This window comes from Homalodisca vitripennis, chromosome 5, assembly GCF_021130785.1.
Source record: "Homalodisca vitripennis isolate AUS2020 chromosome 5, UT_GWSS_2.1, whole genome shotgun sequence".
NCBI classification, from domain to species: Eukaryota; Metazoa; Arthropoda; class Insecta; order Hemiptera; family Cicadellidae; genus Homalodisca; species Homalodisca vitripennis.
In genome coordinates this window covers 40,450,283-40,467,035 of record NC_060211.1, presented here as the reverse complement: position 1 = coordinate 40,467,035, position 16,753 = coordinate 40,450,283, and the positions used below count along the sequence as shown (strand labels likewise).

The 16,753-nt window shown below is 32.7% G+C and overlaps 1 protein-coding gene across 2 annotated transcripts in view; it reads right to left on the bottom strand.

Moving 5' to 3' along the window:
* Window positions 1-16,753, bottom strand: part of LOC124362047 (zinc finger protein 628-like) — a 92,944-nt gene that overhangs the window by 28,555 nt on the left and 47,636 nt on the right. For both annotated transcript variants that reach the window (XM_046816202.1, XM_046816203.1), the window contains exon 3: window positions 2,533-2,634. In XM_046816202.1, the coding sequence (XP_046672158.1) occupies window positions 2,533-2,634 (102 nt within the window). The remainder of the gene's footprint in view (window positions 1-2,532; window positions 2,635-16,753) is intronic.

Here is a 16,753-nt window from a genome sequence, read left to right as displayed (position 1 = left end):
TACTCCTACTTTTCATGCATTTATTTTAGTAGTTGAAATACTACTAAAAGTATAATAAATATTATACAATTTTGTAATTTTTATGTACTAAAACTGTAAAAGATTAGAATTAGGTTGATTACAATGAATTAAGGTCACTTTCAAACATGGGAGGTGGGAATTAAGGTGCAAGGGAATGTATTGCTTTTTTATATGTATGTGCATATATTTGAAAAACATTACAAACAAAAAGAGCAAATTAAAAGTAAAATTTAATTTAAATAATCTTTTTGTATGATTCTATAACGTTTGTTTCACCCATTCCAACAGCAGTAGGGGTTCTACCACAGGTCACCTGTTCCACGTATATGGGTCATTTAGACATATGAAAGTAAAGAAAAAATTTTTCAGCAAATCTGTGACCCTTTGTTATAAGTCCGACACACATAGGTGAAGCCACTGAGAGGTATGAGAGGCAGCATCTTTTAAAAGGGAAAAAATGAAATGATATCAGGATAAGACAAGTATTTAGAATAAAAAGTTAAATTTTTTTCTAACACTGCTTTCTCCTCCCAGTTTTGATTTTAGATACACCTATGTGACTCTCTAATCACTGCATCATGCCAGTGGGCAAATGACATTGGATATAATTATTAATATCCCTATGTTTTACAATCTATAACTAGAAGTATATTCAATGGGAGAATAAACACTCGCCTAAAAAGTTATAATCCATTGTCACGGGCTATGATGGCTCATTACTTGTACTAATAACTTTTGATTCGATAAAATTTCCACAGTTCATACATTTTCAGTTTTAAAAAGTCAGATAAAACTAAAATACTGATTTACGGTAATATATTTGCACAATACTTCCTACCCATCTGCGAGTCCTTTATCTTGGAACAAAAATTCCTGATATAGTAACAATTGATACGAAGTTTGTTTAATCGGTTACTTTTTTGTGTGGGTACAGTTTTTTGGCCACTAAATTGTCATTTCACAATTTAAACAAATAAATTTAAGGAATAATTTATAAACTGCTGAAATTTGTAAAATATAATAAAATTCCAGATTAGACTGGGGTATTTGAATATTAAAAGTGTAAACCTATTCCAAAACTGTAGGTTTACGTTAAGCGCATTTATTGTTATAAACATTTAAGAATTTACTCCTAAGATAATTCAGTTCTAATCTTGAATTTTTATTAATATGCTTGTATTTGCTTTACGAGTCTATTTAACATTTCAAATGCCATATGAGAGAAGAGATTTTCAATTTCTTTTTATGTCTACGCCCTACAGCTGAATATGACATAACCAAATCATACACAACAAATATTCAACAATTGTGTACATTAAAACAAATATTATATATGGTTATTTTTTATCAATTAATATCTTCACTTGTTTCTCAATGCATTTGAACTCTTACCAGTAATAAAATAGATTCTTAAAATTATTGAGAAATATTAAAATATGTATATACACTGAACATACATTCTTGTATAGCTATAACCTACCTGTAGTTGTTAATTACACTGAAATACATGCAGAAAACATAGCTATTGTAACATGCTCATCTAAACCGTGCATTGTACAAACCAAAATAAGTAGAGAGCAGTGGTGGTGAGTCCTTAATTGAGTGTACATCAAAAGAATGGCGTGACGAGTGAGGTTTATGTTCTGGTACATTAGACCATTCACTTTAACACTCATTGACTACGATACATACAAACCTTAGAATGCTTATCACGTGAAGTAATATACACATTTATCTTAATTTTTTTACAAATTTTATAGATTGAGAAACAAATTAGATTAAAGGCTCTAGAGTTTCAATAAACGGTAAAGCATTAGATAACATGTGAGATATTTTGCTGCTAGCAGGGGCGTATATAAGGGAGGGTTTTCAGGAAATTTTCCAAAAAATTTCCATGTTTCCATGAAATTTTGAAAGAAAGCATTAAAATTGCACCAAGTAGTTTTTTAAAGCTAGAAAACATTTGCGAGGTCTTAAATCATAAGACTTTTCTGGGGGAAGATTCTTGAGCGTCTGCTTTTGGAGGATATTTTATAAATAAAATAAAAATGTTCATTCCATTGACAAAAATGAGGAATATAAATCCTTCTATCACTATACAGCAATATTAATTTCCGATTACTAGGTACACATTAATAATATGATGTTTCTATTTTAACATTGTATGAAATCATTTCTTATGTATCTAGAAATTTAAACAACGTTAATTTATATATTCCCTTCTTATTTTTTTTGCAATGTCTCAACAATTTTACAATGATTGTTTTACCACTGTGTGGGAAAGACACAATGAAGAATGAGTTTTACTATATTATTATATAGTTTGACAGACACAATCTGCTTTGTGTACTCACCAGCTGGATACAAGAGATGGAAATACTCAAAACACAAGTGAGAAAGGTACTCGCTAGTGAGGTAACTACCAACTACTCAGCGAGGAACTTACCTAACTACAGAAGTACCACTTGGGATGCTACTCACGAAGGTCAGAACCACAACAGCGATACTCACCGGGTCATGTGGGTGTCTATACTCGGAGGAGCTCTCACCCGTCACACTCCGTCGGCCATCTCCATCCTCTGATCTGTCCCAGTCAACCTCCTTTTTCAAGGACTAAAACAAGAACATTGCAAATTACTGTTAAATACGGGTTAATAAAAACAACTAAAGTAATATAAAATCATTTGGTTAACGTTTAAAATTCCATAGTAAAACAAACCAGTGGTGTAACTAGGAGTTAGTTTGGGGGGGAGGGCTGAATCTGATTGATGAGCACATCACATCAAGGGAGAAAATAAATCTGAATAAATCAAAACACAAACAAATCAGTAAATTTGTAAGGCCTATTAAAATACAATCACCCTTCCTCCCCCTTCGTTATGCCACTGAAACAAACCATGACAATTGATGGAAAGCAAATTAGGTCTTATTAAGAATTAGAACAAATGTAAGACAATATGGCTTAATTGCTGTTATTTTTATTTATTTAATTTTGAACTTTAAATGTCAATCCAATATTTAAATTCAATTATCAAGTACTTGTTAAGATTTGGATTGGTGCAAAAAATTTCCACTGCTGGTCCAATATTAAATTAAGTACGTTCGTCAACCGATACGTAAGTGGAAAATTTGAGTTCATCCACTTAATTTCAATTGTTGGCCCATTCAAATAATTAACCATGGTTTGTTGTTGACTAACAGAAGGTGAGTTTGCCAAATCTTACAGTTGAGCAACCGTGATGACATTGTAGAGCCAACAAAGTACCCAACTATTTTTGCTGCTCGAAGGTTATTAATAAATTTTACTATATAGATAAGCAACTAACGCACTAACCATGAATGAGATGCCATAAATTGGTATGTACTGTATTACATATATATATATATATATATATATATATATATATATATATATATATTTGTATATATATAATAAAAATATTATATATATATATAATATACTGTATTACATATATATATATATATATATATATATTTGTATATATATAATAAAAATATTATATATATATAATATACTGTATTACATATATATATATATATATATATATATATATATATATATATATATATATATATGTTATACACTCCTAACAACGAAGGAGTGTAAGGAGTTATATACTTGTTGAGTGCCTTTTGACCTGAGAGTACCCTAACTACAATTTGTTCCATCACACTGAGGTATACAGTACGTTACGTTACCTTTCCGGTTTGTTTTTTATTTTCAATAGCATGACTCAGTAGCATAACTAGAACTAAGTTTTGTGAGAGATGAATCTGATGGAAAAGCAATGGGGAGGTGGCTGTATGGAGTAAATCTAAAATTTAATAAGTTAGATAGGCCTAATTGAGTAAAACTGCTGTATTTCAAACAAGTTGGATTGCTGTTATATTTTTATGTTTATACATTTTTTTATTTATGTTTATAAATTTGTTAAGGCTTTGAGGGGAGGATGTTCTACTTCCCTCATACTCTCCTTCAGATATGCCATTGTCAAGACTACAAATGTATAACTACTGCAATATTATATGAAATAATTCAACACAATAAACACATATTCTATTCTATTCAGAAAGACTGACCAAGCCTGTTGCACAGAGACCAACAAAAATAAATTTTGCGAGATTTGGCTAGTGGACACTTCAAACTCTCTTCTTCGTATTTTCCAATAAATCAGTCATGAACATAGCCAGACAGAAATTTTGGGGGGTCCAGACAACTGATATTTTCTTGTAGTGGACAGAGAGTAAAGGCTCCATTTTGTTCCCTAAAAAGTTCTTGACCCATTTCTTTGTTAAGAACGATCTCTCAGCAGTACATGTCAGTAATACTGAATTATTTAAATATTGACAATTGTTTACTAAAAAAAGTAATTGAAAAATTTAAAATTTGGGGGGTCTGGACCCCCTTGCTGGCTAAGTACTTGCACAGTGGGGAACATTCCTTTTTGAGCTATCAATGAAAAAGGAACTAAATGGAACTTTTTAAGGAACTAAATGGGGAACTTACTCTCTGTCCATTACGGGAAAATATCAATTGTCTGGACCCCCAAAAAGTTTTTCCTGGCTACCTTTTTGTCACTGTGATTAAGTTGTTTATGAAATACTAGCGGGCCCGGCGCGCTTTGCTGCGCATTTCAATAATTTTTTGCAAAAGTTGCCCGCGGCTTCGCACGCAATTTCCCGTTGAAAACAGTACACTATATTCACTTATTCTTTTTCTATCACATTCTAAACATTGCTGAGATAATTGATAGTCGTTCCATCGTGAGCCTCTTGGGCGTATTATGAAGGTATGTACCATATTCCTGCCTCTATCTAGCTGTTACCCACGCCTTGGCATGCAAATCTTAAGAACCGAAGTCCTTATATTACTTAGTAAATTTTTTTTTTTACTATAATAAATTTTAGATTAAATTAGTTATATCTCCGATGCCACGATTGAGCTTGCTTTGTTGTCTCGATCGAGAGAATATGTACACACGGAGTTTTGAGAACCATACTTCTGTCAAAAAAAAACAACTAAGGTTGATTTGATAACATTCTTTATATTTGTAGCCAACGTAAGATAGTAATTATGATATCTGCATTACTCTTCTGATCAAGCATGAGCATGGTTTATATTAAATAAATATTGCAGTTAAAGGTGAATTTTTACGTCAAATTTGAATTGTATTATCTGGATAGTAAAGTCTATGTTTAACAGTGATTGCAAAAACAGTTTAAACAAAATTTGTCGTTTCTCTTAAGCTTACTCTATGCTTTAAAACTATAAGTGTAATATATGTTTACAAAGAACAGCTGATTAAAAATTTGAAAAGACGTTAACATATGTTTGCTGCAATGCATTTCTTATGGGTATTTCTGTAACCAGTGGGGCGGAATCCTGAATCGGGAAAGGGATGGGCATAGCTTATAAAACCTTCTCCGTGGAAAAATACATATACGTACAAATTTTCATCATGATCGGTCCAATAGTTCACGATTCCATAAAGGACAAACATACAAACATTCATTTTTATATATATAGATGCTCACAAAACATTAGTTTTGTGTCAAGCTTAACTCTCTGATAATTGGTCTTGTATATTTCTCCCAGACTAGGAACACATTGTTCATCCCGGTCCTCTTGGTCACTAGGGTCAGCTATACTTTCTCATCCAGGCTAGTCATCTTATGACTTGTTCAACCACCGTTACTCATCAAGATTCTTTGTGGTAATAAGAACAACAGTAATATTCTCTATGTATTTAACGGTTCTCTATTGGTATTTCCTAATTGAGCATCATGCTATATGTGATTTCCCCTAAGCTACATCTGCCATGGGGCTTATTGGCTGTTATATGGTTCACTTCTTATCTCTGAGGACTGTCAAGTACCCTCAGGAAGTAGACAGGTATGTGGTGGTTACTTCAAAAGGCTACCAACAGATCTGTCCACCTGGCTCAATCATCAACATGAGTTCACATGTCTAGCATGATCAGCCGACACAAGCAGTAGCTATTATAATGTTGTATACCTCGAAGAGAATCACCATTGGCGGTACTGTTACAGTGGTGAACACTCAGTTTTAAAATCATAATGACAGCTCTGAAACCATTAAGTCTGGGTTTCAAAAGCTGTTCAAGGGGTTTGACTTCAGCAGCATACACATAAGTCTGTATACTGAAATAGTTTTCGAATACCTTTTATTTTTACTGATGAGGGTCAAAGCACTAACCCATTATATGTCTTGGACCCTTAGAAAGTGTACTGGTCACAGTTTTGATAGTAATAGGAATCTTAGCTAGTAGGAAGAACACATTTACACAACTTTTAATCTCATCACATTCATTTCATTCACAATTACCTTAAAGTACACACAGGTATACTCGTACATCAGCAACTCATGTTGGTACAACAATTAGTTGGACACCCAAAATATAGTGTAGTGTATGATATAGTTATAATACTAAAATACCACAAATTTCTTGTCATAGATGGATTAATAATAAGGACCAACATCAACAACCAAATGTATTTTCTTATATCTCTGTATAAAACTACTGTCAGAGACTACTACTCTTATATAGATGTAATTTTAAGTGAAATCTAGATTATTGTTATAAATAAGTTTCCTACAACAGAAAACAAATGCAACCACATTACATGCCATACCACTATAGAATAGTTTAATTCTAGAGTGCTATATGGACTACTAAAAGTACCATCTTATCAACAGTTCAAATAAAACAAAACTAGTTAAAACTAATAAATTTCTTTAGTATTTAACTTGTCTCATAATTGTATAAAGCATGTTTCATGAAAACTTAACAAATACTTGAACTTTGTTGAATGCTATCCAAATGGTTTTAATAGAATAATTGAGAGATAGTTTTTGCTGTCATGTTCGCCAAGAACACTACACAATTTATCATTGTAATGAACTAAATCTTTTTAACAGATAACAATTTGTAAACGAGGATAATTAATGAATTGTCCAAGCTCGTTAATGAATAAAGAACTCCCATTTCACAGCCTGCATTATACATTTTAAAGTCATGGTGTTTTCGTGAGAAACAAAATATGAAAGCTGGAGGAAAGGAATGAACTATTTACTAATTCTTAAATGAACTATTTTTATTACAGTAAAAATATTATGAGTATTACCGAATACTTTTTTGTGAACTACCTATATCATCAATGAATAAAACAACAGAACTGATAGTTAATAAAAAATGAGTCAAAGGAAATTTCCTTGTTGGCAGAGAAAGTTGACCTAGAAAGTAGGTACCCAGTTGATATTGAGGGGCTTCAAAGTCGACAGAGTAAAAAGTGCGATAGTGGCCAGTCAGACGAGCATGCCTGCAGATGCAGACGGTAACCACAGATACTATAATCTGACCCTCGATATCACGCCAGCCAATATTAAACAACGGAAGCCAAACTTGAGCCTTTTAATTAGATCAACTATTGATCCCTGCTCCTTTTCACCTCTATTGTTACGCTCCAACGCTCCAGTCGTGTTTATTGTTTAAAAGTGATTCACAAGCAGTGAACTTGTTAGCACATTCACCTTCATTCTATAGATATTAATAATCCTTCCATAATACCCATAATCTTCCAACACAACAATGAGAACTAAGTTACTATTGTATGTAACTCAATGTAAAAGATCTAAAAGAGGTTGATTTGGATAGAATTTTTAATTGTACATCTAATTAGGTTCTATAAAAATCATAAATGTCTTTGTAGACCAAAATTATTGAATAAAAATCAAAACATTGATAATGTGAGAATAATGGTAATTCAAGCCATAAAGCGTTTTAATTACAATGTACTGAAAAATATATTAAATAAATAAATATATTTATTTATAGAGCAATTTGGGATTCAAAAATACTTTATGAAAAGGTACAGAAAGATTAAGAATTGGAGAGTTTAAATTTTCACAATTTATTTTCCGCTTTTTACCCCAATTGACATAACATAATTTGAGTTACCGGTATGTCTCTGTATATGTTCATTAAACAGTTGCATAATGAAGAGAAGGATGAGGTGGATGGAATCTCCCCTAAAGCCCTAAAAAATGTTTAAATTAATCGTATAACAAGCCAATTGGTTTGAAACACAGGAATTAAAAGTATTATTTTGAAATAAAAGATTAAGTTAAAGATTATTGAGGCCTATTTAATTTATTTATATTTAGATTTATTTGTATCCCCCTCAACCACCTGATGTGGTATGCTCTTTAATCAGATACATTCCTCCCCCTCCTCCAAAGCCAAGTCCTAGCTATGTCACTGTCATTAACACCTAACTCCAATTTTACAAGCATTCAAGGTTTCAAGAGGAATTATCTGTACAAACTAGATGCTAACGATTATTTTGATTTAAAAACGTTAAATAGTTACTATTTTTGTCAGGTACAAATATATTTTTTACATTTCCGTTTCCGTACCATACAACAAAGAATCAAAAATTTTATTTTCCATTAAGGAAGCAAGTTACAATAGGCATCGGCATACATAAAACAAAGTTAGATTACAAGATCCACCATATCACAGTTGAGGAGTCAACAGTACAACCGTCTTACACTGAAGCTACTTAGTTACAGTAGAACTATATTTTTGTGACCTAACAGAAATTGGCAGTTTATTGTACATCAAAACTTGTAAATATTTAAAACTATTAAAATATTTATTCAGAGTAATACTAGGCTTAATAAGGTTTTGTGTTTGTCTTGTGTTGTAGATATGTAGAGAACTATGATCATTAAAGTTGTTAGTAGTTTCTCTTACATAGTTTAAATTAAACTATGTAAGAAAAATTAAATTAAAGTTAATATAAATGCACGTGAGATTCATAATATTTATTATTCACAACACAGAGTACATGAACTTGGATCTACAAATCGGTCAAAGTATGTGGGTTTTTAATCAAATATAGTTAAGTATGGAACATACATACAGAAAGCTAAAAATCTAAGGCTGAAGATTGGCAACTGAGAAATAATAATTTACAGAAAACATTTTATACCAAATCCAGAAAACCAGAAAAATCTGTATCTACCATTCATCAATTTGATATCCAGAAGCACCAATAATTTACTTGTTTAAAATCATACCATATTGTATACTACTAAATTAAGTTAAATTTGTAGTATTACTTAATTGTTTGAAGTTTATACTAAAATATTTTCTGGTACAATACATAAACGAGTTAATACATGGGTCAGAAATGACCTGAATATGAAAATAAGCTAAAGAAGAACACTGAATTTATTTAGGAATATGATGACCTATTGTATGCTCGCCCATAAAACAGTTAGTTAGATTTAAAATACGAGATAAACTCTTGAAACTTTTTTACAGTTTGTTTCAAACAAGCAAAATTGGAAACTGAGCTCGCTCGGTACGACATTGAACAGATGACCTCCGACTGTTGCTGTTGCGTTAATGATTCATTTCTCTGATCACATATCTGCGCTGGTTAATTATTGCAATGGTGGTGAGAGCTGATAAGAATAATTGGTTGAGTCTAGAGATAGCTGCCACATCGGTCACTGGGACACAATTCACAGCTGACAGCACAGAGCTCTGTTGACACAGGTGTCACTGCCACTATTGTTTTCACTGCCACAGGGATCACTGTGACCTTGAATCATGATTTATTTATTATGCTCAGACCATATCAGCAATTACACTATACCAGGCTTCTGACAGTGTTGACATTTCCGAGAAAGTTAATCTAAACAATTTGTTTTATAATTTAATTAATATTTTTAAATTTGTCTTAATATTTGATAATTAGGACTGTTAAATAATTTAAGAATAAAACAAATATTGGTAATCTATTTCGCCAAATTAGGTTTAAATTATGATCCTATACAGTTTGGTAGAATTTTTGTAACACTCAGTACATGTCTACAAGCATGCAAACTTGAGCATATTTTTTAATACATTTTTATCCCCTCATAATGACATTCACCAGTAGTCTAAGAGCCGAAAGCTAATTTACACTGTCTAAGCACACAACTTGGTTCTTCTTTAGATCGATAGAGGAATCTGTATTAATAAAGAAATTGATAATCAGCTTTTGATGGTATCAAAAGGGTTAAATATATAAAAAAAGATTTTTTTACACAGATTTATTTTTCCTAGCTTGATATACCTAAAAATGATCACCAGACACCTAAATAACAGTTATATCGCCATCAGAAAACTAGATAAAGGGACTGAAAATTAACAGTTTAGGGGTCTATAAATGGTTAGCTCATGCTGATATAACATTTATTCACGTTTTTAATGGTTGGCTTTAAGTGTTTCAAGCTAAGAAAAAATTGATAAGAGAAAAATTTATAGTTTCATCTTTTCAACCCTTTTGATACACTTCCATTTCAACCACTTACGCAACTAGTGCGGCTGCATCCTTAGAAATCAGATCTTTCTTAGGAGAAATTTCCCTATCAATTTCCAGAAAAATCAGGTTCTGTGCTTATAGAACGTAAATTGGCTCCCACTTCTGGCTTATAGACCAGCCCACACCAAAATAATCCAATGACATTTCAGGCAGTTATGCCATATCACTATTGGCCACCAGTTGTTTCACTTATGACTTGGCTATGGTCACAGACTGTCTGCTTGATTTACATTTTGTCCGCAAAACAGATGAATAAAACTAACTTTAAGTATATTTGTTTATTGTAAATAGCTGATTAGTTTGTTTATTGCAACAGACGTTGAGACACATATTGTATGTATGATGGTGTACGTATGTACATGTACGTTCCATATGCGATTGTGTGGAAGAGTTGAAGAATCCTCCATCAATTTAAGATCAATCTGATTTTAAATGTCCAAGTTAACAAGTTTACTGTTTATGTTAGAATGTAATCACAGGTTCTGGATTAGTCACAAGCTCCTAGACTTGATGTATCTGTGGTTACTACAAAGAGTTTTTTTAGAGTGCATGTGGGCAAATCTTACGTTGCCTAACTACACCTAATTATTAAGGTTTGGTGGCTGTTCTGGAACTAATCATAGTGTTGCAGCTTAACAATCAAACGCAATATAGGCTGATGTAGAGGGTTGATCAGAGACAGTGGCTTATCACGTTATATTCTAAAAGCTTATGCACATGTGGTTGATTCACCAGCTGCTGGTATCAGCTAATATCAACAGCAGTATGTAGCAATGTGGAAAATAACATTAACACTTGGCTGGTTGCTATTGCAGGACAGTTAAAGAGCAGGTGTCCGTTTCCTCCCTGTGGACCTGCGAAGATGCTTCCTCTGGTGACCATGTCCTGATATTAGACCCACAACCTGAGAAGACACCGATCTACTTGAGGAGAGAAGATCAGAAGCCTCTCTGGGGAAGGCAATTGCAGGACCATTCTACTCATCCTCAGATCCGAATGCAGTCTCCACCTTTTCAGTCATCTTTCAATGCAACATATCTCAGAAGTCCCACATATTTTAGTTTTACCATCATCGTGTGAGTGGATTTATATGATAAAGTTTATTGATCTGCTATCAGAAATAATATATGCTAGAAGTAGAAGCTATCCATAAATAGCACACAGGGTTCTTAATTCGGATGAACTATGAGCTTGGAGGGGGGAATTGAAAACTGGATGCTATGATGGCTTTCTTCAGTTATGTTGTATCTGCCAAGGGTGCTGAGCTTTTGATAACCTTTCAGTGTTGGAGCTATGAGTGTAAGCACACACAAATCAAAGTTATATAGGAGCAGAGCTATGAAATGTACTTGATTGTGCGACCATAAACTGGGAGATTGTTATTGCAATAGTTAGAGTAGAGCATTGGAATACATTTGTTGTATAATATGCAGTGTCTCAGTAGAGTTATCTGCTTTTCAAAGTATAGTTCATTCTTCCACTGGGGTTTAATTACTTTTGAGGTAACTGTGGCTAGTGAGATTATTCTCTCATACACATCTGACTTCATGGTGTCATTTCAAGGTAGTGGATACTAGATCCATAATTTATAATAGCTATTTTATACATCTTCATTCTTGGATCTGGTAACTTTTCCGATAATCTTCTTCCTATCAGTAACAATTTTCATTGCTAAAGCATCCAACTCTGATCAGCCAGCCAATTTTCAACCAATCAGCATCACATAAGTAGGTGTTTGGCAGGTACAGCCCAGATCAGTCCATCCCCATAAGATCTTGGCTCATTGCATTCGGGGGATGAATGTGATTGATTTGGGCCACATTTGCTTTGACAATGCCTATGGTGAGAATGTCATTGCCATACTATGTTATCATATTAGAAGTGTAGTGTTATGAGCCACTTTGCCATTACTAGCATTAGGCAGAGTTAGGAGTGACAGTTGGGTTTTGAGAGTATATGATAAGCCTCTATGGGTGGAGTTTAAACGGTCTTGAAAATAACAGATGAGAGAACATGGGTTTATTGTGCAAGCCATAATATAAGGCATAGCAACACATTTGTTCTTAATAATTTTAGTTTGGTTTATGTGTCTGTTGTTTAAAGTACCATATACAGATGTGTTGGTTTGGGATTGAGAATCAATGCTTGAAAGTTTTATATTAATACCTTCTTTCATTTATTAACTAAAAGTTGTGATCTTTGTAAAGCAAAAAATTTGGAAAAGAGGACCGTTTGATTTCGTACATGCTTTGTTTCAGTATCGGTGTCTGACTTTTACTATCTCTGATTTGATGCATCATAGGTTGCACAGCTTGTATGAAGGTAATTCAGAAAGTAACATTTGAATAGCCCTAGATAATCAAATGTCATGTGAGCATTGAAGAGCACATGTAAACACTGAAAATCATAGCAAGTCTTGTGCGTCGAATGATATAATTTGCATTAGTATTGTTTATGTGTGTTCAGTGTCAGTTAAATTATGAAATACCTTTAGTAATACATTTTTTGACAGCAAGGAACTTTTAAGCAGCATAAATTGAATCAGACAAAGATAATCAAATACCAATATTCATAAATCTTTATAAGATTAGTGATTCACAAGTTCAACTTTAGCATTATAATTTCCAAGTGGTATCACACAACATAACAAGTTCATGGCAACCGTATTTTGGTACAGACATGGAATCTTGTTAGCCAAGTTATGCAACAAAACACAACAATAAATACAGCTGCTTACTGTACTAACTTGACTATACTTTGATGTATAGTACACAACAAGTAGAGAGGCCTTCTGGAACTGGAATTCAGTTGGTGCATGACAATACCAAACTCTAGTCTGCCATTCAATCCAAAAATGTCATCATATCTTTTAGACAGGAACTAAGCGATCATCCTCATTTTATAGTACAGATTTAGCACGCAGTGAATTTTACTTTTTCATCCAATGAATTTTTGGCAGTAGATAATTTTCTACAGATAAAAAGGGAAATAAAGCAATTTTAAATGGTTTGTTCTCAAAGGCAGCAGTCTTCTGGGTACTAAATTTGTTCATCTGCTCTCAACAACATACTTAAGGCAAGAAAATCATTTGAATGTCTAGTGCTAAACTGATCTGGATATATCATAGACTGATGCTCTGTGATTCGTGGTGATTGCATTAAACACAATGATACTGTGTCCAGCATTGTATAACTTGTTAATGGAACACTTATGGTTAGTGTTTTGGGCTTATTGGTTAATTGAGTTACAGCACAAAAGGAAGTACGGGTGATTTACAAAAACTGGTGGTGGGACTTCAGGAAAAACCTCTACCATATTGGTATGCAGTATGATGGTTGCTGCTTTATCTTATGCTATAAGGTTTGTAAAAGAGCCTGGTGACACTCGGGTGGAAATTGGAGTGCCTGGTTGAGTAGATGGACAAGTATCAAGATAACTAATCATTGAAGCTAGCATTATCTCAAAAGTACAATACTGAGGCCAGTAATATTGTATTCTTATTGTTCACAATCAACAGCCATTTTTGTTGGCTTAGGCTGCAGTCATACCATAGTGTGGAGTTCTTGGTAAGTTTTTGGCCTTACATCTTGTCTACACGGAGGAACCTAAACTGGGGATCTCCAAGTCAGTAGGTTTAATGGAGGGAATGAGATAACCACTGTGGCTGCATGAGCTGTTTGCTGAGAGGTCCAATTCTTCCATGGATATGAGAGGAGTGAATTACGTAAATATGATTCAGTGTTGTGGATATCAGTGTTCATTCTATCTTTTCCTTTCCTGTTTATGCAATTTTCCTCCATAATTTCTATTTATGTTGTTTGCAATTATTAAAGATTCCATTACTGACAAGTGGACTTTGGAAACATTTACAATGGCTCAGCTCGTTCTTTAGTTCATTGATGGCTGAGATTGCCCAAGACTCTACCTAGGGGCATGTTCTAATGTAGTATGTAGGGCATATTCTACCATAGTGTGTAAGGGCATGTTTTAACACAGTACACAGAACAGTAAAATATGTGCGCATCTTATGGCTTTCATCATTCCTAGAGTTGAAGAAGCTTGCATGTATCGTTACAGATTCCTATGTTACATTAGCTTCCTTTATGAAGTAGACTGGCAATTATACTAATTAGGGTCAAAAAGTGTTTTCAGCTGTGGAAGAGAGATACTGTACACTATTTATAAGTATCCACGAGAGAATCCATATGTTGGAACACTAAACAGTTTGACAGGTATCTCAAAATTTTAGAAAAATACATAAAAAATGTTGCATTGTTGAGTGGGGTTGTATGATGAAAATGTGGCCGAAAACAGAGATACAAAGTTATTAAGGGTGAATCTAAGCTGGGCAGTATTAAGCCTAAGATGGATGGTTTGGCTGTTATGGATTCCATGAATGCAAATCACCTTGAATTAAGCAAAATAATCCATAATCCTCAGAATATGGATTTCTTGGATAATCTGAGTATTATTTCTTGGCTGCTAAATGAATCAAAACCAAGAGTTTCAAGGCATATATCATTTATTGGAGAAACAAAATGAAACTATAATATTGAAGATTGTGTGTAATCAATCTATAGAGAACCACACTACAGAGAGTTCATGTGTCTCATTGGATGTGTATGATGTCACAAGTAAATTTGAATTAAATGTAGATCTCTCTACACTATCTTCCTTTTCCTTAAAGTTTCTCCACTAAATAAGTTATGCTCTATTCTCAAATTTCAATAATTAATGGAAATATCAAACACTTTTTATAAACAGGCATAAATTATGACCCAAAATGTCTGTGCTAGTTTCTCTTCATGTATGTATGCAATATGCCTAAATATTCACAAATGATTAGTGTGACATAAATTTAAAGCCATTCATATATAAACTTTATAATACTACTGCTCAATTAACAAATTGAAAACAGATTTTATTTGATGAAATCATTTTACAGGATGGAAACATTAGATCCCTGTTCAGCTATAAGGAAAATGTTAAATAAAATATTATAAAAAATTGGCTATCAATAAATGCCACAAGACAGACCTTTAGCAAACAAGGCTAAATCACATTGTTATCAATTCATGATAGAAACATTTTATGACTCATACATGCAACGTAAATCATGCCTGAACACAACGCAGCATTGTTATAAGCAAGCAACAAACAAATGTCACTGTTTATTGCTAGAGATTTACATAATCATATATCTTTAGCACCCTTAAGGATAGACGTATTTTACTTTTATGACAGTTTACACAAGCACCTTCGATGGAGTAACTAAATTGTGGAAAATGGTTATAAATGTAGGGAATGATAATGCGTTTTCTTGTAAATTTGGCTTGTAAAATAATTTATGCTTGAGAAAATTACGCTAAAATGTTTTTTAGGGAATTCAAAGTGTACATAAAAATATTATTTCTAAGGAAGGTTAATCAAGGATAACTGTAAAATTTTGACTAAATTGTCAACCATGAGGATGGTGATCATATAGACATCTTGACAAAGTTAGTATACTCTTAATATTGCCTTAAGTTTGGTGAGATAAACTTAATAGTGAAGCCTCACCATGAAGATGGAATATAACATTTTTTTTACTTAACTATGTGGTTTAAAAGAAAGCAGGATTGATTGTGGTTACACTAATTGATTGAATAGTGTTTATGTAAAGACTAAATTACAGAAAATACAATACAAAAAGTGAATAAATATGTTGAATGTCAGTAAAAAACAAGTATTAACATTCTTTGGTACAAAAATTGAGTTCGAAATTGAAAAAAACCATACTGTCTTAACATTATATACATATATGTATTGTCCTTTTTTTGTTTGTTTAGACTCTGTTTAATAAAAGATGTACATGTTTAATAAGACCATAAATATTAATTAAACTGTTAATGTTTCAAATAGCAGTTACATTTTTGGATATACTAATTAAGTGTGCTATGCTTACCATATGCTACTCTAAATTAACATCACCAGGTACACCACTAGAGGAAATAGTAATGCATATAATATTCTATTAGAGTGAAAATTGGGCAAAGCCCAGAGTACATGACAGTACAGTAATTACTACAGTATAGTAGAATGTGGTTGTCACATCTATTCTGCACGGATATAGTAGTTTTAGCTAATAATAACAGTTGTGTCTTCAATTTGTTACAAATAAAGTGAACAAACAAATCAAATTAAGTAAATGAAAATTGAAAATAAACTAAATACAATTAATACTAACATTTATTTTATTTTGATAATTTAATTGAATTGAATGTAAATTGCAATGTTGTTGTTCAGATGCTCTATCTATAAGATTCATTATTAA